At 38.0% G+C, this 25,784-nt stretch overlaps 3 protein-coding genes across 5 annotated transcripts; all 3 read left to right on the top strand.

The window, feature by feature from the left end:
- The first annotated feature begins 12,691 nt into the window (after positions 1-12,691).
- LOC113345195 (indole-3-acetic acid-amido synthetase GH3.6-like) lies at positions 12,692-17,689 on the top strand. Its single transcript, XM_026589007.1, has 3 exons — positions 12,692-12,729; positions 15,836-17,049; positions 17,127-17,689. The coding sequence occupies exons 1-3, from the start codon at positions 12,692-12,694 to the stop codon at positions 17,687-17,689; spliced, it is 1,815 nt and encodes a 604-aa protein (XP_026444792.1).
- Positions 17,690-18,117: 428 nt separating this feature from the next.
- On the top strand, positions 18,118-19,467 carry LOC113345321 (purine permease 3-like). Its single transcript, XM_026589110.1, has one exon. It carries the CDS (start codon positions 18,189-18,191, stop codon positions 19,188-19,190), a length of 1,002 nt encoding a protein of 333 aa, XP_026444895.1. The 5' UTR covers positions 18,118-18,188; the 3' UTR covers positions 19,191-19,467.
- Positions 19,468-20,963: 1,496 nt separating this feature from the next.
- Positions 20,964-25,106, top strand: LOC113345573 (ubiquitin-activating enzyme E1 1-like). Of its 3 annotated transcripts, none has more exons than XM_026589338.1 (8): positions 20,964-21,360; positions 21,798-22,013; positions 22,618-22,832; positions 23,303-23,520; positions 24,137-24,188; positions 24,300-24,385; positions 24,571-24,679; positions 24,819-25,106. In XM_026589338.1, the coding sequence occupies exons 3-8, from the start codon at positions 22,688-22,690 to the stop codon at positions 24,830-24,832; spliced, it is 624 nt and encodes a 207-aa protein (XP_026445123.1). In that variant the 5' UTR covers positions 20,964-21,360; positions 21,798-22,013; positions 22,618-22,687; the 3' UTR covers positions 24,833-25,106. The 3 variants fall into 3 exon arrangements, with proteins under 3 accessions (XP_026445123.1, XP_026445122.1, XP_026445121.1); XM_026589337.1 differs by having other exon boundaries at positions 22,593-22,832; XM_026589336.1 differs by having other exon boundaries at positions 22,504-22,832.
- Positions 25,107-25,784: the final 678 nt, after the last annotated feature.

Raw genomic sequence — 25,784 nt, 5'->3', positions numbered from 1 at the left:
GAGACAAGACGGAGGTATTGTTGCTGCAATTGACGAGCTGCCTTACATTGAGCTCCTCCTCGCTCAGTATTACGATAAGTACACCAAGGTTGGAGATATCTACTCCACCGGTGGATTTGGTTTTGTAAGTAATCCCGGAATCATCTTGAGCTTTTATTTTGTATTGAGTTGTAGTATAGTATTTATGTTTATCTACGTTATGACTTTGCAGGTTTTCCCAAAAGGTTCTCCTTTGGGACTTTGACATTTCAAGGACAATATTGAGTGTAAGATGTTGGTTTAACTTCAACATAGAAGTCACTAACAAGCTGGTTAGGACAAGATTAGGAAATTTCGGTAAACCTAAGAGAATTAGAAGTCAACTAGTTCTAAGAAAAGGGAATACATGTAATAAGGAAATATGATTAGAAAAGGAAGTTCTAGTTCTATATATATGATCACCAAAGTTGTGGTTTGATCATATGAGCAAGATTAGAGCTTGTGTTTAGTTTTGAGAGATTTTCTAAACATCAATAAAGAGAGTTGTCTTTATATAAGATAAGTTTCATCTTGCAGTTGCCATTAATTGGTACCAGAGCTTGTTTCTGAGCCATGGAAAATGAAACCACCATTGTGGGTGCAAAACAGTTCACGCCACCATCAATACAAGTTCCAATCCTCAACGCCAAAAACTACACAGTATGGGCCATGAGAATGAAGGTACTGATGAAAATCTACAAAGTTTGGGAAACAATTGATTACATTGGACCTAGACAAAAACAATGTTGCCATTGGATTACTCTTTCAAGTAATACCAGAATGTCTTGTTCTACAAGTTGGTGAACAGGAAACTTCAAAGAAAATTTGGGATGCAATAAAGGCACGTAATCTCGGAGCTGATCGAGTTAAAGAAGCCCGTCTGCAAACCTTAATGTCTGAATTTGAAAGAGTGAAGATGAAAGACAGTGATACTATTGATAGCTTTGCAGGAAAGCTATCAGAGATAGCCTCAAAAGCTGCGTCACTTGGACAATCCATTGATGAATATAAACTGGTAAAGAAGTTTCTCAATAGTTTACCAAGATCCAAGTATATTCATATCATAGCTTCTATCGAACAAGTCTTAGATTTAAAGAAGACTAGATATGAAGATATAATTGGAAGATTGAAAGCATATTAAGAGAGAATCCTTGATGATGAAAACAATGGAGAAACTCAAGGAAAACTCTTGTACACAAACTCTTACCAACAAAACTCTGCGACAAGAGGAAGAGGTCGTGGAAGAGGTGGTAGAGTAAACAGAGGCCGAGGAAGGGGAGGAAGGTTTAACTCACAAGATAGAACAACGAGTCAGAATGATCAAAACCAAGGGAAAGAAAAGAAGGATAGATCAAACATTATTTGTTACAGATGTGATAAACATTATTTGTTACAGATGTGATAAACCAGAACACAAAAGATGGAAGAAGCAAATAAAAATGAAACAAGGGAAGCAGATACAGCTCTTTTCATGCACGAAGTTGTATTCTTAAACGAAGGGAACTAATACCAAAGAACTACGAATCAAAGGATGGAGAAGAAGGAATCTGGTATTTAGATAATGGAGCCAGCAATCACATGACTGGTAAGAGACACTACTTTTCTGAACTCAATGAGAAAATCAAAGGACAAGTGAAGTTTGGGGATGGATCTTCTGTAGAAATTGAAGGGAAATGATCAATTTTATTTCAGAGCAAGACCGGAGAACAGAATCTTGTCACAAACATCTACTTCATCCCAAACTTATAAAACAACATTCTAAGTTTAGGACAAGCTACAGAAGTTGGATGTGATGTTAGAATGCGACAAGATTATCTAACAGTTCATGACCCAAGTGGAAGACTTTTAGTTAGAGTCTCACGCTCACAGAATAGACTCTACAAGATAAGTCTCATGATTGGAAGGTCATTGTGTCTGAATATGAGAATGGAAGATCAGACATGGAAGTGGCACACAAGGTTAGGACACATAAGCTTTAGAACTTTAAAGGCAATGTCTCAGAACAAGATGGTTCGAGGACTACCACAGATAAATGATGAAGCAAAAATTTGTGAATCATGTTTAGTTGGGAAACAAACTCGTCAAGGTTTCCCAAAAGCAACAACATTCAGAGCCTCAAAGCCATTAGAACTTCTTCATGCTGATTTATGTGGTCCTATTACACCACAAACCCTTGCAAATAACAAATACATATTTGTTATTATAGATGACTTCTCAAGATATATGTGGTCTATTCTTATGAAAGAAAAGAGTGAAGCATTTGACAGATTCAAAGCTTTCAGAAATCTGATAGAAAAGAGTTAAAAGAGGAGGTCAAAATGCTTAGAACTGATAGAGGAGGAGAGTTCACTTCCTTAGAGTTCAACAAGTTCTGTGAGTCAAATGGAATCAAAAGGCAACTCACAGCACCATATACACCACAACAAAACGGAGTGGTGGAGAGGAGAAACAAGACTCTAATGGAGATGACAAGAAGTTCTTTAAAGGCTATGCAGGTACCTAATTATCTATGGGGAGAAGCTGTACGACACTCCACATACCTAATAAACAGGATACCTATGAAAGCTCTGAAAGACATGACTTCATATGAAAGTTTGCGAAAGAGAAAACCAAACATAGATCATTTAAGAGTGTTTGGTTACAAAGCATACGCAAAAGTTGATTCCGCAACTCTTAAGAAACTGGATGATCGATCTCAGACTCTTGTGAATCTAGGAATTGAGCCTGGATCCAAAGCTTACAGATTATTCAATCCAACAACGAAAAGAGTGATAGTGAGTCGAGATGTGGTATTCGATGAAAAAACAAACTGGAACTGGAAAGAAACTAATGATGGACCGAGTAGGGATCCAGGAATGTTTCACATGAGATGGGGTCAAGTAATTGATGAAGGCGAAGGACCCATAATCATAAATACCAATGGAAATAATGATGTTAATCAAGAAGAAGAAGAGAATAATGAAAACACTGAGAATAACGAAGAAGTAGAAGAAAAAGAAGAAGAAGAAGAAGAAGAGATCGATGAAATAACTCAACCCATTCCACTGCGAAAATCAACAAGACATATACAAAAGCCACAGTATCTGGAGGATTATGTTCTTCAAGCTGCAGAAGAATGTGAGATTATACTACTTTCTGTTAATGATGAACCAAGGAATTTTCAGGAAGCAAAGGTCTCGACTAAATGGACACAAGCATGTAGAGAAGAAATTATTTCAATCAACAGAAACAAGGCTTGGTTTCTAGTTGATACGCCAGGTGGGGTAAAAGTGATTGTCTTAAGTGGATCTTCAAAATAAAACGGAATGCCGATGGTACAGTCAATAAATACAAAGCAAGGCTTGTAGCTAAAGGATATGTACACGAATCAGGCATAGATTTTGATGAAGTTTTTGCACCAGTTGCTAGAATTGAAACAATACGTTTATTAATTGCAGGGGCAGCATCAAACTCATGGGAAATTCACCACTTAGACGTTAAGACAACATTCTTACATGGTGAATTGCGAGAAGATGTGTATGTTGAACAACCAGAAGGTTTTGAAGTAAAAGGACAAGAGCATAAGGTTTATAAGTTATCAAAAGCTCTATATGGTCTAAGACAAGCTCCTCGAGCCTAGAATACAAAGTTAGATCAAATCTTAAGAGAAATCAGATTTGTTAAGTGCTCTAAAGAAACATCAGTATACAGAAGAGAAGAAAAGGGAACGCTTCTTGTGATTGCAGTCTATGTAGATGATTTATTTTTGACTGGCAACTCCCTTAAGGTGATCAATGAGTTCAAGAGAGAAATGTCATCAAAGTTTGAGATGTCAGACCTCGGAAAACTCACTTATTACCTTGGCATAGAATTCCATCAAGGAGTAGATGGGATTCAGATTAAACAAGAAGCTTATGCAAGGAGGATTCTAAAAGAAGCAGGACTTGAAACTTGTAATCCAACTAAGATACCAATGTAGTTTGGACTTAAAGTTTCAAAGGCACAAGAAGAAGCTGAGATTAATCCAACGAGTTATAGAAGAAATGTTGGATGCCTTAGATACTTGTTACACACAAGACCAGACTTGGATTTCTCTGTGGGAGTAACAAGCCGTTATATGCAGAATCCACGCAAGTCTCATGGTGATGTAATAAAGCAGATATTGAGATATCTAAGAGGAACAATCAGCTGTGGATTGAAGTATGGTCGAGGAGGATCAAAAGGAATTATTGGGTATAGTGACAACAGTCATGATATTGACCAAGATGATGGAAAAGGTACAACTGGTCATATATTTTATCTAGGAGAAGCACCTATTACATGGTGTTCACAGAAGCAAGACACTGTAACCCTCTCATCCTGTGAAGCTGAGTTCATGGATGCAACAGAAGCAGCTAAACAATCAATATGGCTTCAAGAACTGTTGGTTGAAATCAAAGGAAGAGAACCTGAAAAAGTTCTCATCAAGATTGATAATAAGTCTGCAATTGCACTCACTAAAAATCCAGTGTTTCATGGGAAGACGAAACACATTCACAAAAGGTATCATTTCATACGAGAATGCATCGAGAAGAAGGTCATTAACGTAGAACACATACCTGGAACTGAGCAGAAAGCAGATATATTGACAAAGGCATTAGCTCGGATCAAGTTTGAATAAATGAGACAACTGATTGGAGTACAAGATATGTCACAGGTAAGGTTGAAGCTTAACGGGAAGAATGTTGGTTACACTTCAACATAGAAGTCACTAACAAGCTGGTTAGGACAAGATTAGGAAATTGCTGTAAACCTAAGAGAATTAGAAGTCAACTAGTTCTAAGAAAAGGGAATACATGTAATAAGGAAATATGATTAGAAAAGCAAGTTCTAGTTCTATATATATGATCACCAAAGTTGTGGTTTGATCATATGAGCAAGATTAGAACTTGTGTTTAGTTTTGAGAGATTTTCTAAACATCAATAAAGAGAGTTGTCTTTATATAAGCTAAGTTTCATCTTGAAGTTGCCATTATAAGAGAGGATAAAGAGAAAATGAAGAGGATTCGAAATGCTTGGATTGAGAGTAAACGAAGTTGTTCGGACCATGATTCCTTAGGATCTTCATATGGTCTTACTCTTCATAGCTTTCAATACCTTTTCGTCTTTGTTGGAGTTCTTTCACTGATTCCCTTACTTGCAGACTTGTTAAATTTTCTGTATAAAAACCGAATAATCTTGACATGTCCGAATACTTCAATCAGTCGAAAGATTGTAAGGTTGGTGGAAAAATTCAACGAGGAGGATGAAAAGCGCTTGAGATACTATGAGTACCATGCCGGAATTAGGGGTAGTCAAACGGTCACAGGTGAAGATACGGACGAGGCGAAGTGACCAATGTATTTCAACATATAGAGATTAATGCCTAAGTCACTGACAAATAAAGAATAAAGCAGGTGCTTCCCACAATTAAGGAGTTGGTTTGTTCCTCCAAGCTTAGATACCTGCTGGAGGTCTAGCAAGTTACTTGTCTTGATGTCCTCACAAACTACTCTTTTAAAAACAAAATTAGCCACAAAGTAACCTAATCAACTTTGGACTTGGTATTCCTTTTTCACCTTGCAAAGTTCTGTTCAGGTTTTGATTTGTTCCAAGCAGGTTGAATTTTCCGCACTTTAGGTGAGAAGCCAACTACAAAGCATCTTGATCTCCTTCCTCTTTCTTATGGGATTTGACTACCCTAGTTCTTCTACCAATAGTTTGTCCTGAGGGTCGTATAATAGAAACACCAATCCCTACTAGACTTGGGCAATTGTTGTAGTAGGAAGATATTCGAAAAGGTTTCATAATTTTTTTGCCTCTGCCTCAACAAGAAGAGCACCTTCACCTGTGCAATCAACTGTAAAGTTGTCGCTTTCATTCATTCTGATACGTCCAACAATAGGGTAGTATTGAAAAAGTACTTTTGCTAGACTATCTTTAATGACCTCAGCTGCATCCAATCTGCCAACATCTAATATTTTGTTAAAACAGTAAAAAGTGTTAACCATAATCACCATCTTGTCTAATTTAGACAAGAAATAAAAACTGTTAGGTGTCTCCTCTGCTGGAGGAATCGTTGTTTCTCCTTTCATATTGAAATAAGTTCACCGTTGAAAGTTGTTTCATTCCTTACTTCCTCCATTGGAACAACAATGATAATGCTGAGTATCCTAACTGTAACTTATGATGATACTCTTAATGCAGAAACAACAACATATAGAGAGGAAACTGATGCAAATCATGACGGTAATAAGTAACCAAATTGCTAAAGGAAAATTTTGATAACTTCAAGATGGGAAAGGATGGCTCCATCTGTTTTTATAAAGTCAACTTATGCCAGATCAGAACTATTTTACAGTGCGTTATGCACGGAAAGAAGATACAGTACACTGGAGTTGGAGGGTTACTGGAGTTCAATAGGAGATAATTCAAATTTAAATATGAGTGTTTGATTAGTTCAGGATTACCTTCGAATTTGTGGGGGGAGGCTATCCTCTCATCCAATTACATCCTGAACAGAGTACCCTTTAAAGGATTAGATAAAACTCCATATGAGTTATGGAAAGGTAAACAACCATCTTATGATTACTTCAAAGTGTGGGGGTGCTTGGAAAAGGTGGTCATCCCTCCTCCTAAGACAAATAAGATAGGACCCAAAAACATTGATTGTGTTTTTATAGGGTATCCTGAGCATTCTAGTGCTCATAGGTTTATGGTTGTGAGTTCTGAAATTTCTGACATAGGGTTGAATACTATCATGGAGTCTAGGGATGCTGAGTTCTTTGAGAATGTTTTTCCTATGAAACGTGATTCTCGAAAGAGATGTTTAGATGATCCCTTAGAATTTTCATCATCCAGTCAGTCATTACCTTTAGAGGAAAATGAACCAGAAATAGAACCTAGAAGAGGTAAAAGGGTTAAAACTAAGAAAACCTATCCTGGTTGCATTACATACCTAGCCGAGTCTGATCCTCAGACTTATAAAGAAGACATGACTTGTCCTGAAGCTCCGTGGTGGAAAGAAGCTTCAATTAGTGAAATGGATTCCGTTCGAGAAAACTGTACTTTTGAACTTGTAGATTTACCTCCAGGGTCTAAGGCCATAGGTTGTAAATGGATTTTCAAGAGAAAACGTAATATAAATGGAACTATTGAAAATTACAAGGCTACGTTGGTAGCGAAAGGCTATAAACAGATAGAAGGTATAGACTTCTTTGATACATATTCACCAGTAAGTAGAATTAGCTCCATTAGGATGTTAATTGCTATAGCTTCTGTCCATAACCTACAGATACATCAAATGGACGTAAAGACAACGTTTTTGAATGGTGAATTAGATGAAGAAATTTATATGCAACAACCCGAAGGCTTTGTAGTTAAAGGTTGTGAGAAGAAGGTTTGTAAACTGAAGAAATATTTGTATGGATTGAAACAAGCACCTAACCAGTGGCATGAGAAGTTTGATCATGTGATGATTTCTAGTGGTTTTAGAATTAATGAATCTGATAAGTGTGTTTATACTAAACTTGTCAAGGATGCCTGTATGCTTGTATGTTGATGATATGCTTATACTAGGTACAAACATGGATGTTATTAATACCACTAAGAAAATGTTGAATGAGAACTTTGACATGAAAGACTTAGGCCCCGCTGATGTCATATTAGGGATGAAGATTAGAAAAACTTCTAATGGATATAGTATGAGTCAGTCTCATTATGTTGAATCCGTACTTAAGAAATATAATCAGTTTGACTGTAAACCTGTTTGCACTCCATATGATTCTTCTTGCAAACTCATGAAGAATAAGGGTGTAGGTGTTAGCCAACTTGAATACTCGAGAGTCATAAGAAGTTTGATGTATTTGATGAATTGTACGAGACCAGACATTGCTTATGCTGTGAGTAGGTTAAGCAGGTATATTTGTAATCCAGGGCAGAAACATTGGTATGCACTTAATAGAGTTTTAAAGTACTTGAAGTACACAATGACCTTTTGTTTGAATTACGAAGGGTATCCGGCCGTCCTTGAGGGATTTTTCGATGCGAACTGGATAGAGACTCAGAGGAGTCTAAGTCTACGAGTAGATATGTATTCACTCTAGCAGGTGCGTCTGTATCTTGGAAGAGTTCCAAACAGACATGTATAGCTCGCTCAACTATGGAGTCGGAGTTTATTGCGTAAGATAAAACAGGAGAGGAGGCCGAATGGCTAAGAAACTTTTTAGAAGATATTCCTCTCTGGCATAGGCCTGTGCCAGCTATATCTTTACATTGTGACAGCAAATCTGCAATAGGTAGATCTAAGAAAAGCTTCTACAATGGAAAGTATATACATATGCGTAGAAGACATGATTCTTTTAAATTACTAATCTCCACATGCGTTATTTCCATAGATTGGACAAGGTCCAAGGAGAATATTAGTAAAGCATCGAAGGGGATGGGGCTTAGGCTCAAATAATTAAACTTGCCATGAAGGATACTCAACCTTTGCTGACTGGAGATTCCAATAACAAGGTTTCGAATGAGACAACTAATTTATGGTGGGTAAAGGTAAACACTATCAGAGAATTTCATTCTCTGTCCCTTCCCTATGGTGTTGATGTGATAGTGTGACTGCATGTGGAGGATGACTTTTAATTAAGTCTTAATGAGTTATATAGTTACAATTTAAGATTGAAGTGGGGTGTAGTAGTAAACACTCTTGATGGAACTCACCTATCTGAATGAGGAAGTGGGTCGCTTCCAATGAGAATGGAGCCGATTCTCTAAAGCATTTTGAGAAACGGGATATGTCCAAGGCCAAAATGGACAAAACGGCACAACTTAGCAACACTTGGAATATCATGCATGGATGTTATTAGAATTACACCAAACGCTAGCAGTTCAAGACATATTCACTGTCTAGCTAGTAGTTCCGGTAACTTCTCTCTAAGCAAGGTTCAAGACCTCATGGACACCTTTGCCTAAATGGTATTTTCCGTACTCTGATTTTTCGTTTTTTACCGAGATTTCATTCATGTGGGGGATTGTTGGAGAAAATGAGTTTTAATAAAAATTTTGGTCTTGGTGGTTTGATCTCATGACCTAAGGGTCTAAGGATACTCACTCATTTTTGTGAATGAAATGGAACCTTTAGTCCCACATTGTGGAAAACTAAAGAGGCTCCACTATATTACCATGTTCTCATGGATATGTTGTAAAACAATGTGGGTGGAGCGGGTGGGAAAAATACATGTTTCGACCCATGCCCATGCGCGTGTACCAAGCACCAAGTCCGTGTCTACTTGAAATTATTTTTTGCAAGTTTTTAACTTGATAAATAATTTATTTAAGAGTTTTATTTATGGAAATTCCTTTTTTTGTTTAATTGTTTTACAAGAAACAAAACTCGTTTTATAAGAAAAAACCTAAACCTAACTTGATTTGCAAGTTAATTTCCTATAAATACAACTCGAAATCTCTTTTCAAAACACACAAGCAGCGACCATCTCTAGGTCTACTTTTCTTCTTCTTGCTTTTATTTTCGTGCGGCGTTTTACTTCCATCCCCGTTGCTGAGTTTAAGAGTGGGTAACTTGTATTGTGCTAATACAAGTTATATCGGGCAGTCTTATCCTGGACACATCTTCGCACGTTGGGGTTTAGCATTACTTTAGAGTATACCTGCGAACTAATGTGTTAAGGACAACTTGTTGAACCTGTGATTCTACCCTCATCAATTTGTTCGTGGTAGAGTTGTTTGATACGGTTCTTTATATTTGTTTGATACATCGGACGTTTCTTCTATTGTTGCAAGACTCTAACAATCTTAACACATTATTATTCCTTGTAACAATGGGAAAGAACGACGTTGAAAGACCACAGAAGTTTAATGGAAAGGATTTCAAGAGATGGCAATCCAAGATGTTGTTTTCTCTAAGCCATCATGAAATGGATTATGTACTTGTTCCACATGATGAATTGATGAATGCTGAAGCTTTAACTGAGGAGGTGATCGAGTATAACAAGCAGTTTAATTTTCTGGCGAAAAATCATATCATGAATGGTTTGGAAGATACGATGTATGATTTTTACAATAATAAAGAAAATTTCAGTGCTTATGATTTGTGGACTGCGTTAGAAGCAAAGTATCAAGCGGAGACTGCAGGGAGTAAGAAATTTCTGGTGGCGAAGTTTATGGACTTCAAGATGACGAATGATAAGCCTGTTGTTGATCAATTACTCGAATTTCAACAGATTATTAATGAGATTCTTGCTGAAGGTATGGTCATTGATGAGACGTTTCAAGTATCTGCGGTAATTGAGAAGTTACCAACTTCTGGTCTGAATACAAGAAAAAGCTAAGACATGAAACTGGCGAGATCAACATGGTTGAATTAGGAAGAAGATTCAAGTGGAAGAGTTGTGTGCACCAAATAAGAACGTGTCTTCTGCAAGGGACATGAGTAATAAAGCTCATATGACTGAACATAGATCTTCCAAAGCTGGAAAAGGTGAGAGTAACAATCGTAACTCTAAGCGTGGTCCTCCCAAGAAAGGTATGTTTCGAAAACCAGAGTCTAGCATTACTAAAATTAAGGGTGCTTGTTATGCGTGTGGAGTTACTGGCCATATGGCAGTTCACTGTAGACATCGTAAGGACAAAAGGATAATGCTAACTTGGTTGAAAAGAACAAGGATGAGTTTTCTGCTAGTGTCTGAAGTTAATTTGGTGACCAATGTGATGGACTGGTGGGTAGACTCTGGAGCTACCAAGCATGTTTGTGGGAACAGAGACCTGTTCACCTCCTACCAGAGGGTAGGGGAAGGCGAGAAACTCTATATGGGTAACTCATCTGCATCAGAGGTTGCAGGAAAAGGAAAGGTCGGTCTGAAGCTCACATCTGGCAAGACTCTCACATTGAATGAAGTTCTTCATGTTCCAGACATCTGCAAAAATCTTGTTTCTTGTTCTGTTTTAGATGATAAGGGTTTTAAAGTTTCAATTGAGTCTGGAAAACTTATAGTAACTAAGGGCAATGATTATGTGGGTAAGGGTTATAAGACTGGGGTCTTTACAAACTTAATGTAACCTGTCCTGAAGTGAAATTGAATGATTCTTCTGCTTACATGTGTGTGTCATCGAATGTTTGGCATGGTAGACTTGGTCATGTAAATTACAAATCAATGCATAAACTGGCTAGCGTAGGCTGCATACCCAAATTCACTTTAGATAAAAGTCATAAGTGTGAGATTTGCGTAGAATCTAAGCATGCTAAGAAATCATTCAGGAAGAATGTCCAGAGAAACACTAAACCCTTAGAATTGATTCATTCAGACGTAGTTGACATGAAGTCAGTTCAAACTAGAGGTGGTAAGAAATGGTTTGTCACTTTTATAGATGATTGTACGAGGTACTGTCAGGTTTATTTGCTTAGAGGGAAGGACGATGCCTTAGAAGCCTTTAAGATATATAAACGTGAAGTTGAAAACCAATTGAATGCTACCATTAAAACTTTTAGGTCTGACCGTGGTGGTGAGTATCTAATTCCTATTGGAGATTTCTGTGAAGAACATGGCATAATACATGAAACTACAGCCCCTTATTCACCTCAATCCAATGGTGTAGCTGAACGTAAGAACCGTACCCTTAAGGATATGATGAATGCCATGTTGATTAGTTCAGGATTACCTTCGAATTTGTGGGGGGAGGCTATCCTCTCAGCCAATTACATCCTGAACAGAGTACCCTTTAAAGGATCAGATAAAACTCCATATGAGTTATGGAAAGGTAAACAACCATCTTATGATTACTTCAAAGTGTGGGGGTGCTTGGCAAAGGTGGCCATCCCTCCTCCTAAGACAAATAAGATAGGACCCAAAACCGTTGATTGTGTTTTTATAGGGTATCCTGAGCATTCTAGTGCTCATAGGTTTATGGTTGTGAGTTCTGAAATTTCTGACATAGGGTTGAATACTATCATGGAGTCTAGGGATGCTGAGTTCTTTGAGAATGTTTTTCCTATGAAACGTGATTCTCGAAAGAGATGTTTAGATGATCCCCTAGAATTTCCATCATCCAGTCAGTCATTACCTTTAGAGGAAGATGAACCAGAAATAGAACCTAGAAGAGGTAAAAGGGTTAAAACTAAGAAAACCTATCCTGGTTGCATTACATACCTAGCCGAGTCTGATCCTCAGACTTATAAGAAGCCATGACTTGTCCTGAAGCTCCGTGGTGGAAAGAAGCTTCAATTAGTGAAATGGATTCCATTCGAGAAAACGGTACTTTTGAACTTGTAGATTTACCTCCAGGGTCTAAGGCCATAGGTTGTAAATGGATTTTCAAGAGAAAACGTAATATAAATGGAACTATTGAAAAATACAAGGCTAGGTTGGTAGCGAAAGGCTATAAACAGATAGAAGGTATAGACTTCTTTGATACATATTCACCAGTAAGTAGAATTAGCTCCATTAGGATGTTAATTGCTATAGCTTCTGTCCATAACCTACAGATACATCAAATGGATGTAAAGACAGCGTTTTTGAATGGTGAATTAGATGAAGAAATTTATATGGAACAACCCGAAGGCTTTGTAGTTAAAGGTTGTGAGAAGAAGGTTTGTAAACTGAAGAAATCTTTGTATGGATTGAAACAAGCACCTAAACAGTGGCATGAGAAGTTTGATCATGTGATGATTTCTAGTGGTTTTAGAATTAATGAATCTGATAAGTGTGTTTATACTAAACTTGTCAAGGATGCCTGTGTGTTGTATGCTTGTATGTTGATGATATGCTTATACTAGGTACAAACATGGATGTTATTAATACCACTAAGAAAATGTTGAATGAGAACTTTGACATGAAAGACTTAGGCCCCGCTGATGTCATATTAGGGATGAAGATTAGAAAAACTTCTAATGGCTATAGTCTGAGTCAGTCTCATTATGTTGAATCCATACTTAAGAAATATAATCAGTTTGACTGTAAACCTGTTTGCACTCCATATGATTCTTCTTGCAAACTCATGAAGAATAAGGGTGTAGGTGTTAACCAACTTGAATACTCGAGAGTCATAGGAAGTCTGATGTATTTGATGAATTGTACGAGACCAGACATTGCTTATGCTGTGAGTAGGTTAAGCAGGTATACTTGTAATCCAGGGCAGAAACATTGGGATGCACTTAATAGAGTGCTAAAGTACTTGAAGTACACAATGACCTTTTGTTTGAATTACGAAGGGTATCCGGCCGTCCTTGAGGGATTTTGCGATGCGAACTGGATAGCAGACTCAGAGGAGTCTAAGTCTACGAGTGGATATGTATTCACTCTAGCAGGTGCGTCTGTATCTTGGAAGAGTTCCAAACAGACATGTATAGCTCGCTCAACTATGGAGTCGGAGTTTATTGCGTTAGATAAAGCAGGAGAGGAGGCCGAATGGCTAAGAAACTTTTTAGAAGATATTCCTCTCTGGCATAGGCCTGTGCCAGCTATATCTATACATTGTGACAGCAAATCTGCAATAGGTAGAGCTAGAATAGCTTCTACAATGGAAAGTCTATACATATGCGTAGAAGACATGATTCTTTGAAATTACTAATCTCACAGGCGTTATTTCCATAGATTGGACAAGGTCCAAGGAGAATATCGCGGACCCTTTGACGAAAGGTTGTCCAAGGAGATAGTTAGTAAAGCATCGAAGGGGATGGGGCTTAGGCTCAAATAATTAAACTTGCCATGAAGGATACTCAACCTTGCTGACTGGAGATTCCAATAACAAGGTTTCGAATGAGACAACTAATTTATGGTGGGTAAAGGTAAACACTATCAGAGAATTTCATTCTGTCCCTTCCCTATGGTGTTGATGTGATAGTGTGACTATGTGGAGGATGACTTTTAATTAAGTCTTAATGAGTTCTATAGTTTCAATTTAAGATTGAAGTGGGGTGTAGCAGTAACACTCTTGATGGAACTCACCTATCTGAATGAGTGGGTCGCTTCCATGAGAATGGAGCCGATTCTAAAGCATTTGAGAAACAGGATATGTCCAGGGCCAAAATGGACAAAACGGCACAACTTAGCAACACTTGGAGATATCATGCATGGATGTTATTAGAATTACACCAAACGCTAGCAGTTCAAGACATAGTTCACTGTCTAGCTAGTAGTTCCGGTAACTTCTCACTAAGCAAGGTTCAAGACCTCATGGACACCTTTGCCTAAATGGTATTTTCCGTACTCTGATTTTTCGTTTTTTACCGAGATTTCATTCATGTGGGGATTGTTGGAGAAAATGAGTTATTTAATAAATGATTTTGTGGTCTTGGTGTGGTTTGATCTCATGACCTAAGGGTCTAAGGATACTCACTCATTTTTGAGTGAATGAAATGGAACCTTTAGTCCCACATTGTGGAAAACTAAAGAGGTGCTCCACTATATTACCATGTTCTCATGGATATGTTGTAAAACAATGTGGGTGAAGCGGGTGGGGCGAAAAAACATGTTTCGACCCATGCCCATGCGCGTGTACCAAGCACCAAGTCCGTGTCTACTTGAAATTATTTTTTGCAAGTTTTTAACTTGATAAATAATTTATTTAAGAGTTTTATTTATGGAAAAAATTCATTTTTTGTGTTTAATTGTTTTACAAGAAACAAAACTCGTTTTCTAAGAAAAAACCTAAGCTTAACTTGATTTACAAGTTAATTTTCCTATAAATACAACTCGAAAATCTTTTTTCAAAACACACAAGCAGCGACCATCTCTAGGTCTACTTTTCTTTATCTTCTTGCTTTTATTTTCGTGCGGCGTTTTATTTCTATCCCCATTGCTAAGTTTAAGAGTGGTTAACTTGTATTGTGTTAATACAAGTTATATCGGGCAGTCTTATCCTGGACACATCTTCGCATGTTGGGGTTTAGCATTATTTTAGAGTATACCCGCGAACTAATGTGTTAAGGACAGCTTGTTGAACCTGTGATTCTGCCCTCATCAATTTGTTCGTGGTAGAGTTGTTTGATACGGTTCTTTATATTTTTTTGATACATCTGACGTTTCTTCTATTATTGCAAGACTCCAACAGTATTTTGTTTACAGCGGAAGGGAAATACAGTTATTGCATGGGGTGATAAAGATATTTTCACCAACACGGGTAAAAACTTATAGATAGAAGAGAAAACCCCGGGTATACAAATCTCGTTATATTTAGATTGTAGAAACTTTCACTTTTGCTTAAAAATATTCATTTAGATTGTAAAAAGTTTCACTTTTGCTTAATGATATTCATACTTCGCGCTCCCGAAGATCTATATATCACTACATGTTTATTCTTAGTTTGTTCCAAAAGTATAAATTAATGAAGTTCCCAGAGTTTTAATGTTGGAAGGATGGCTAGCTTTGTAATCTACGGACTAATAGATGTGTTGCTCAAAAATTAAACACAAGGGAGTGTTGGCCTTCAACCTTGAATGACCCATTGTTTGTTGGATTGACAGGTGAGTTTCAGATATATTATATGACACTTCTGGCTTACTGTATTATATATCTTTAGATTCGTCTCCAGTATACTATATATTATTTTACAGAACAACAGGGGTGGTGAATTCGAGGTTGGGATACAGATCTCAGCTTTGATTAGAATATCAAACAAGTAAATTTTAATTGTTCTAGTTGGTATGTATTGGTAGTACTCTTTCAGGCCCCCACAGAAAAACCAGATCAGCGATAATGAACACATTAGATGCAACAGATGATTCCATTGTCGTTGTTTAAAACAGTAGTGCGATATGCAAAACCTGCAGTAATGCTACTGCTGGATGTCACCATGAAGAGCATAAAAGGAAATTACTTCAATTCATAGAAGAAATTACAATTAACGTGGATGAAGTTCAAACTCAAGTTCTCTCAGATATCTTATCTTGCAACGCACAAGTTGAGTACTTACAAAGACATGGTTTAAATGGGCATGCAGATCGCGAGACATTTAAGAGAGTCATCCCCATAGTTTGTTATGAAGATCTTATTCCTGACATCGGTCCTCTCATTGCCAAAGGTAATAGTATTACATCTCCGATTCTCTGCACCCGTCTTATCAAACAGTTTATACGTAGCTCAGGAACTTCAAGTGGGGTGAGGAAACTAATACCAATAACACAAGAACAAGAAGAAAAACTGTGGCATTTCCAAGACTTGGTAATGCCGGTCATCAGTCAACACGTTCCCGGGGTGGACAAAGGGAAAGCGAGGAATCTTCTGTTTGTAGCTCCAGATAGTACTACACCAGGAGGACTAGTAGCTAGTCCAATATCTTCATTCTTCCACAAAAGCTCATATTTCAAGAATCTGTTGAGAAATGTTGACCCATACCGCAACTTCACTAGTCCCATTGAAACCATTTTATGTGAGGATACTTATCAAAGTATGTATACTCAGTTACTTTGTGGGCTCTCTCAAAACAGTCACGTTGTTCGACTAGGATTCCTTTTTGCTTCTGCTGTTATCCAAGCCGTTAAGTTTTTGCAGGAACACTGGATCCTTCTCTGTGATGACATCCGAAATGAAAATATAGCAGTGGGAAACACCAAAATCACTGACCCAACAGTGAAAAAGGCGGTCATGAACATACTAGTTAAGCCTAACCCTGAACTTGCTGATTTCATTGAAAGTGAATGCAAGAGAGATGAATCATGGAAAGGGATCTTACATCGGTTATGGCCTAACACTAAATACATTGACGCCGTTATTACTGGTACCATTTCTCATCATATTTCTAGCATTAACTTTTACAGTAATGAGCTCCCCATTGTCAGTAATGCCTATGGGTTTTCAGAGGGTTTGTTTGGTCTAAACCTGAACCCTTTATGTAAACCCAATGAAGTTTCCTACACCTTGATCCCTACAATGGCGTATTGCGAGTTCTTGCCAATAGTTGATGAAGATGTTCAGCAACACAACAACTGCAACCTGGAAGTGGATCAACATCTTCAAGAACTAGTTGACCTTGCTGATGTTAAGCTTGGTCGAGAATATGAGGTTGTCATCACCAATTATGCAGGTAATTTATATAAGAGAGATCAAGTATGGATTGTGTAATAGATATCATTGATTACTAATTTTATGAAATGTGTGTAGGACTTTATCGCTATAGAGTTGGAGACGTGCTACGAGTGGCCGGGTTCAAGAACAATGCTCCTCAGTTCAATTTCGTTTGCCGGAATAATGCAGTTCTGAGCATTGAGCATGATAAGACAACTGAAGGCGAGCTCCAAAATGCAGTGAGAAATGCGTTTGACCAGCTCATGAGTAAGCTAAATGTATCTCTTGTTGAATACACTAGCTTTGCTGATACATCAACTAATCCAGGCCACTATGTACTCTACTGGGAACTTCAGTGCAGCAATAACAACAATGCCTCAATTACTCTGCCGGTGTTTGAAAATTGCTGTTTCATAATGGAAGAATCACTTGGTGCAGAGTACCGTTCTTTGCGTGTTAACAATAAACATATCGGACCGTTAGAGTTAAAGATAGTCGAGACAGGAACATTCGATAAGCTGATGGATTATGCTGTCAACCAAGGTGCTTCAGTCGGTCAATACAAGACACCTCGCAGCGTGAAGCTTGGTCCCTTATTGGAGCTTCTAAACTCTCAAGTTATTTCGAATTACTTGAGCCCAAAATGTCCAAACCCATGAAGTAGAATTACTTCAGTTACAGAGCTTCTGAACTCTCAAGCTTGGTCCCGTAATGGACATCTTGTTATCTTCAATTTTTCTTCGTCTTGCAAGAACGTTTTCCGCTAATTAATATTTTTGGTTCCTCAAAATATGTTATTCTAATATTCATTTGATTCGTCGCATACGAAGTGAGAATCATAGGCTTTCGCCCTCGGATGACCCACCGTTTGTCGGAAAGCCGGTGAGATTCCAGGCATATTATAATTGCATCATTACTCGTCTCAGTACCTGCTAACGCGTCTTCCGTTGTCTTTTTATGATCAATTTGTAGATTTCCAATTTTAATATGTGTACGACACTTGACTTGAGATCTACTCGGATACAGAAATATATAATTTGCTGTGGCAGGCGGCTAGGAAGAGAAGCGTATCCAGGAGAAGAGATGGGAATCAAAATCGACATCATAGAACAAGGAGATTTAACCAAGGCAAACAATTCTGAGGATTCTTCTAAAGTAATGAAATGGGGATTACTCATACTAAGCTGCATACTGAATTTTTCAGGAATGACAGGAGGACCGATACTTCTTCGGCTTTACTTCTTACATGGTGGTAATGGAAAATGGTTATCTAGCTGGTTGCAGATGGCCGGATTCCCTATACTAATCATTCCACTCGTGATACTCTACTGTCAACGCCATCCAAGTCTACCAAATATCAGCTTCTTTGCTTCTCGGAAGCTTTTGTTCTACGCTGCTTTCATAGGCGTAGCTCAAGGAGTAGACAATTTTCTGTATTGTTACGGTTTGTCGTTCCTTCCTGTTTCCACTTCATCTCTCCTTGTTGCAACCCAACTCATTTTCACTTCCTTGTTGTCATTCATCTGGGTGAAGCAGAAGTTTACAGCTTATACGGTTAACGCGGTTATAGTTATGACAATGGGATCTATTCTACTTGGGATTAGAAGGGCCGGGGATCGCCCCCCTGGTGTTACGGCTTCTCAGTACTTGCAGGGTTTCTTTATAACTATAGCTGCTGCTGCACTTCTAGGTTTCATTCTCGTAGGCACCCAGGTTGCTTATGCTAAAGCAAATCAAGCCATGACTTATCCCATCGTGTTGCAGTTTCAGCTTTGCTTGGCCTTCTTTGCTACTGTAACCTGCACGATCGGAAGCCTGATAAACAAGGAGTTCTCCGCAATTCAAAGCGAAGCAAGTGAATTTGATTTCGGAGAGAAAGCGTACTACCTCGTGTTGGTTTCGAATATGATAGTTTGGCAGCTGATGTTCATCGGAAGAGTGGGGATTATTTTTTGTGCGTCTTCTCTCTTTGCTTCTGTCACTTCCGCAACTTTCCTTCCTATCACGCAGACGGCTGCGGTGATAACGTTTCATGAAAATTTCCCAGCCGAGAAGGGTATGGCGTTGGCTCTAACACTCTGGGGATTCACTTCTTACATCTATGGTTCATACATGAAAGAACGAGGGATAAAGTCATTAACCCAACTCACTTCCAAATAAGTATCTACAGTTTTCCATCGTAAACACATTTTTGTTTTCCTCCATTAATAAACATTTAGTCCACTTGTTGAATCTGGTCATTTTGTCGAAACTGTACTCAACGTGAAAAACAAACTTCCCTCCATTGTCCCCAATCGGGATCGGGTAGAAGATCCGTCTGAACTTATAGTAAGCAATCTGGGTATACAACTTCGTTTAAAATGACCCTTGACACATGAGAAAGGTCTGTCTTTTTGAGCCTTTGAATATTAATTTATATATCATCATGTGAGATGATGACAAATTTTCGTTCCGGCCATGATTTATATAAAAGGGACACCAAACCTTGAGTGGCGGATTAATCTATATAAAATGAAATAATCCAGATTACTATATAAAAGTGGTCCGTTTGAATTTTCTAGTATGTCCAGTTTCTCACAAAGAGATACGACCAAATATCTTAAATACCCTTGTTAATCATGTGGGAAGAATTTTTTTTTGTGAGGATGGAGATAACCCTTGTGCCCACCGTAGTAGTAGTGTAGATTGTGCAAGGCGTGACAGGCCGGTGTAAAAACTATGTTATACGTTTTATGAGATAATCTCTAGTCTACCTGGTACTTGGTACTGGAAAAAAGACTTTGATTTGGTTTGGTTTGGAGATAGCTCTTGGGACCGGCCGTCAGTAAACCTAGCAGCACTCATTTCAAATTAAGAATTTGTCACTTCAACTTGACTGACCGTTAACTGATGTGGTTGTACAACTTGCGCTGTCCCCATTTTTAAATGCTCATTAGTCATTTCAAATGAGCCTACCAGTTACCGTAATTTGTGGCCTCAAAAAGCAAATTTGTTGCTTCGTAGGTATTAGAAAAGACAGAAAATGAGTTTGCATTTTTCTAAGAAATGAACTGAGTTGTGCAGAACATGTAGAGAACGGGTTTCCTCTTGTTAAATACTACTAGCTCTCTACTGCGAGTCTTTGCCAAACAAGAAAACAAGGATCATAACAGTTCTACTGGAGCATGGCACCTTTCTCTTCTCCCGTGTTCGCGGTACGAAGGCGAGAACCAGAACTAATCCTTCCAGCTAAACCTACACCATATGAATCCAAGTACTTGTCTGATATTGATGATCGAAAGGGTCTTCGTTTTCATTCACCTACTATTCGTTTTCAAGTATTTGTCTAATATTGGGTGGTGATTACCTAAGACCTCCATTTCCTTGTTTGGACCAACTAATTTCTGCCCCGTCTGATTCTGAAGATATGCTCTTCCGCCCTTCGTTGTTCATACAGGTGAGATAGGTTACCGAGATTTTTTTTAAAATGTGAGGTAACTTCGATACTTGAACTAACGAACATTCTGATTTTATTTTATAAGGTCACAGGTGACTCGACTTACCTGTGGAGGGCTCATCTTTGGAGTTAAACACAACCAAACCATTTGCGATGCTCAAGGTATACACCAGTTCAAGGCAGCTGTAGCAGAAATTTCTCGAGGTAGCACTACACCAAATTCCCCGATTAGTATCAGCAATTCGTAAGGCCTCCGAGGCCGTTACAAATTCCCGTTACAACTACCCGTTATGAAACGGTTGAAACAGGCAGTGGCCGTTTCGAAATTTCCAAACATTCGTAACAGGAACAAGCCGTTACGAATTGTTTTTATAGGCGTGCCAGCCACACGCTTGGTCACACCTGGGTTGTAACACCTGAGTTCTTTCTGGGGCCCACATTTCTAACAATCCATCTACACCGTATATACCTATACTAATATCTCTACCCTTCATATGTTTCTCGAGATGCACTTTCAAACATAGAACCCTAGATAATATTCCCTTAATCTTTTATTTCTTTTTTATCCTATCATTCTGCCGCATCGTCTCAAGACTCTCGACCTCTTCATCTCTGTTGCTTTCTCTCAATCTCTCTACCCAAAACCGCGAGGAACTTCCTTCAATTCTGATTTTCTATACACATCTTTCTCCTTTTTTTTCTACTTTAAGAACTTCATAACCAAATATGCTTTTGAGGGTGATTGTTGTTGTATAGATTTGTTAAGAATATTGATAGATGTTGGTAAGGGTGATTGATTACTGTAAGAAGCATGTCGAGAATCCTATGAGATGGTTGTTCTGCTGATAATGAATTTGTTAAAATCGATTAGCCTACCTTGTTCTATTTTATCCGGTAAGGTTTTTTTCCTTCGATTTTCTAGATCTCATTCTTTATTTTGGTTTCTTTATCAAAAGTATCATCTCTGCGTATGGTTCGGATTCGATTGTATCTATATCAGTGATTTATGGGTTTTTGAGATTATGTAGCGATTTAGGGTTTTCATTTAGGGGTTTTTGTTTCTTTGATTCCTGTCAATGAATCAATTCTAGCTTCAAAACCCTAATGATTTAACCATCACACATAATATGTGTGCTTTTTGGTTTTATAGATTTTGGGTTTTTCATGATGATTTTGTAGAAGAAGTGTTGGGGCTTTTGTTTATGATTTTGTTTTGAATTTCTGTCAAATTGTTTATTTTCTCGGTTTGGTTACTGCTTCATTTTCTGTCAATTGTACTTGATAATCTGTGATTATGTTTGATAAATGATTGAACTTCATTTTCCTATCAGATGAGGGCTCTAGAGTAAACAATGAGGTGAAGTCGTTGTTGGGTTCAACATTGATGAACTGAGAATTTAAGAATGTCATGGAGCTGAGAATGATACAAACTTGTGATGTTTTTGGCTGACTCTTGAGCTAAGAATTCAGAGAAGGAAGAGTCTGGTAAAACTAAGCCCACTATATTTTTTGGTACTCGGACTGGTATTGCTGAAGGATTTGCTAAGGTAAAGTACAGTTAGTTTCTTTTTTTAGGCAATTCGCTTCTTTTGGGGTTTAGCTGTATTTTGCCAAATTTGGGAATTTTTTTGTGTTCCATCTCATTGGTATGAATTTTTGAATATTCTTTGAATCTGTTGGATTAGCAGAACCAACACCTTAGTCTTAGAGAATGAAAATGATGAACTCAAGTACTTCGATCTTTCAGACAATAAAGTTAATTCACGGGAAACTGCATAAACTTTGTTAAAGTTGTGAACCTTTTGTGTCTGTAACTTAGTTTTTGAGAATAATAACACGTCTTCCACAGTAGGTTAGGAAAACCATGGAGAAATGTGTCCAATGTAGTTGAATCCGCACTTACTTTTCCTACTTTACTGTAAACTTTATAATGACTTAAAAGTCCATATTTCTTTCCCTTAGGTTTTAAGTTGCTTGATATGATCCTAGGTGCTTGAATTTTTTGTTGTATTCGGATCAAGGTTGCGTTTGTTGTAGGTATTGGCAGAAGAAATTAAGGGAAAGTACAAGAAAGCATTTGTTAAAGTAGTTGACCTGGTAAGTGTTGCATGAATTGTTGTCTGCAGCTTATGAAATGCCTGCTGATTACAGTTCAATTACAAGTCTTATTAAGAAATCTAGAAACGACGAGGAGAACCAAACTAGGGTTTCTTCTGCGACGATGTCTTTAGGTGATGGAAATTCACATGAAATTGATGGGGATTTGCATAGTAGACAGCTTGCTGTTTATGGAAGAGAAACTATGCGGAGACTTTTTTCTTCCAATATCCTTGTTTCTGGGATGCAAGGTCTCGGTGCAGATATTGGTGAGTCTACTACTCTATTACTCGGTCTTGTTGAGTTTGATTCTGAATTTTGTAGTTAGGGTTTCAGTCTGACATATGTAGCTATTGAATTCGTCTGATAGATCTTGTTACTGTTTTACCCTAGCTGGTTCTGAGATAATTCTGTGTAAATTTATACTTGGATCCTTAATTATGCTGTGTAAATTGCCCTAGGGATCTGATCTAGCTATTTAAAATTTTGATTGGTTGAGTGTTGTGGTTCTTATGGAAGTTTTTGATCATTGATACAGTGATACATCAGCTTTTAGGCGTTTTTCGTTGATGAATAGAAATAATACTTGTATTGTGTTTTAGATTTGGTCGTAAGCTAGTAGTGACATATACTTTTGATGTTAATAAGTGGTAAAAGCTTGTAGGCTGCTTTTTTCTGTGATGGTCCTGTTGTTTTTTTTTCTCTGTTGAAAGCTTATAGTGGTTCTTGCATCTTGTAGCAAAAAATCTTATCCTTGTTGGTGTAAAATCTGTGACATTGCACGATGAGGGAAATGTTGAACTATGGGACTTGTCCAGCAACTTTATTTTCTCAGAGGATGATGTTGGAAAGAATCGTGCAGTTGCTTCTGTAACGAAGCTTCAAGAACTGAATAATGTTGTTTTAATTTCTGCTCTATCAACCCCTTTGACTATGGATCAACTCTCTAATTTCCAGGTACTTGTTGTTCTCTTCTCTGGATTTCTAGCTTCCTATTAATATGTCCATGAATTTCCGTTGTTTTGCTAACTCCTGCAATTTTCTACTAAATGTTAAAAAATAAGTTAATGCTGGGGTAGATAACTAGCATACATGATACTTCCCATTGGAGTTGAACTAGTCATTCCATGTTTCATTATTTTCCTTTACGTTTTTCTTAATGTGAAGCTGAAGCTTGGCGCACTCGCAGGGGCGGAACTACCCTTGGACTAGGGCTTGCTTAAGCCAGCCCTAACAAGACACAAAGACATTTTTTTCATAGCCTTTTTTTAGTTGGGCCATAATGTGTGTATAAATTTTACCCTTAAGCCAGCCCAAGAAAAGAGTCAAGTCCTCCCCATAACCAAAGTCTAGTTCCGCCACTGCACACTCAGTATTTAAGTGACAGATTTTCTATCATTAGATTGCCAAATATATTACAAATTTTGGATAGGATACTTGACATCCTGATATGGTGCTAGTGGATTACTTCGATGCTTTTCTGTACTTATTCTGTTTTGTGTGTGTTGGGTGATGTTGTGCTTGCTTTTATCGGGTGGGGTGCTTTACTGAGTTTGTTGTTCGTGGTGTCCAGCAAAGTTGTGAAGGAAGAGCATGCTGTGACTTGTCGTACCGCGACTGCAAAGGTGTGTTTGTCCTGCATAGAATGTGATGAACTTTTTATTTACGACATCTTAGGATAGGAAGGAGTTGTCTTTATTTGGTTTCTGACATTTATTTCCTGGTTGTGTAGTCAGTGTATCAATGGATTGTCAAGCCACAGACTACTGTCAAGTTGAATGAGATGTTTCTTCCTGGTCGAATGTCATTTATCTTCAACATGGTAATTATCTTTTGCACATGCTCTTTAGATTTTTATAGAACTTCGGATGCCCGTTATTGAGATTTGATTTTTAGTATAATAGGTGGGTTGCAAAGTGTTTTGAACTGATTTGTATGGTAGATGTTTTCCTTGTGGTGTTTTTGTATATGATGAACTAGAGGCTAACTGGTGCTTTGTATTTTCAGGTTCCCGATAGTGGGTCATGGAATTACCACATCAATGGAGTGAAGCATAACACTAATCTGACGTGTGGGATAAAGCTGGGATCGATGGTGACACTGAGAACATCAGCTCGTAAGTCCTTTATGATTACATCATACTTTACTATATACTCTTGAGGGCGTGGATTGACACTACTGACATGTTCACTTTTCATTGAGGTTATCTGATAGCCTTTGCTTTGCCTCATCTAATTCACATATCTTGATTGCAGGTTTGGTGGGATAGCCTTGGCTTATGAACTATCTATGAACTGACTGGCATCTGATTGTTGCTTTTCAATGTAGTTTTGTAAGTTACAATGTAGGAAGTTTCTATGAACTCAGCAAGTTTTTTAACTTAGAATTTGATACTTACAAGAATTTTGGTACTTAGAAGAATTTATTTTCTTCTTTGATTGAAAGTTATATGAATTGAATGATCTTCTTTGATTGAAAGTTATATGAATTGAATGTTCTTATTTGATTGAAAGTTATTTGAATTGAATGAATGTGATGGAATGAAAAGGGTAGCCTGGTTATTGGAATTCCGGTGTAATTCCGGCTGAAAATGAACTGCCGGTTAATATTGACCTGGTCAAAATTGATCGTCTTGACTGATTTTGACCAGGTCAATATTGACTGGCAGTAATTTTTTTGCGGTTACAAAAACGTTCGTAACGGCTTACAGATGTTACGGATGTCATGTTACGAAACTTTCGTAACGGCTTCAGACTGTTACGACTCGCCACGTAGTAAGGGCTCGTGCTACTAACTCCGTTACAACCCAAATTTGTAACGGCCCCACTGCCGTTACAAAAATAATGTAACACCCCTTTTGAACAAGCAAAAGCCGTTACAACCCGTTTTAAGTAACGGCTCATTTCTGTTACTAATCCCAAAATTTGGTGTAGTGTAGGCCCTGTCCATCGGTTTGCTTCATCCAAAGCTTCAGTTGCATAGGGAAAAGAAAATTGGCCCTTGGCCAATGTGTTGGCAACGGATATCCAACATGGCTGGACATCGGGTTCGCAGTGAACAGCGAACATGGCTGGTCACCGAGCTGGTAATGTACAACCAACATGGCTGGACATCGGAGATGCCATTGACAGTGAGCAGCCATCTTGGCCGGTCATATAGAAATTCATGGCAACGGCCATGAATAGTGAAGAAAGCATGTCAATATGCTCCCCTTTCCATAC

Source organism: Papaver somniferum, unplaced genomic scaffold, assembly GCF_003573695.1.
Source record: "Papaver somniferum cultivar HN1 unplaced genomic scaffold, ASM357369v1 unplaced-scaffold_81, whole genome shotgun sequence".
Lineage (NCBI taxonomy): Eukaryota > Viridiplantae > Streptophyta > Magnoliopsida > Ranunculales > Papaveraceae > Papaver > Papaver somniferum.
The sequence above is the reverse complement of the archived record's forward strand: the minus strand, read 5'-3'. Positions and strand labels throughout refer to the sequence as shown.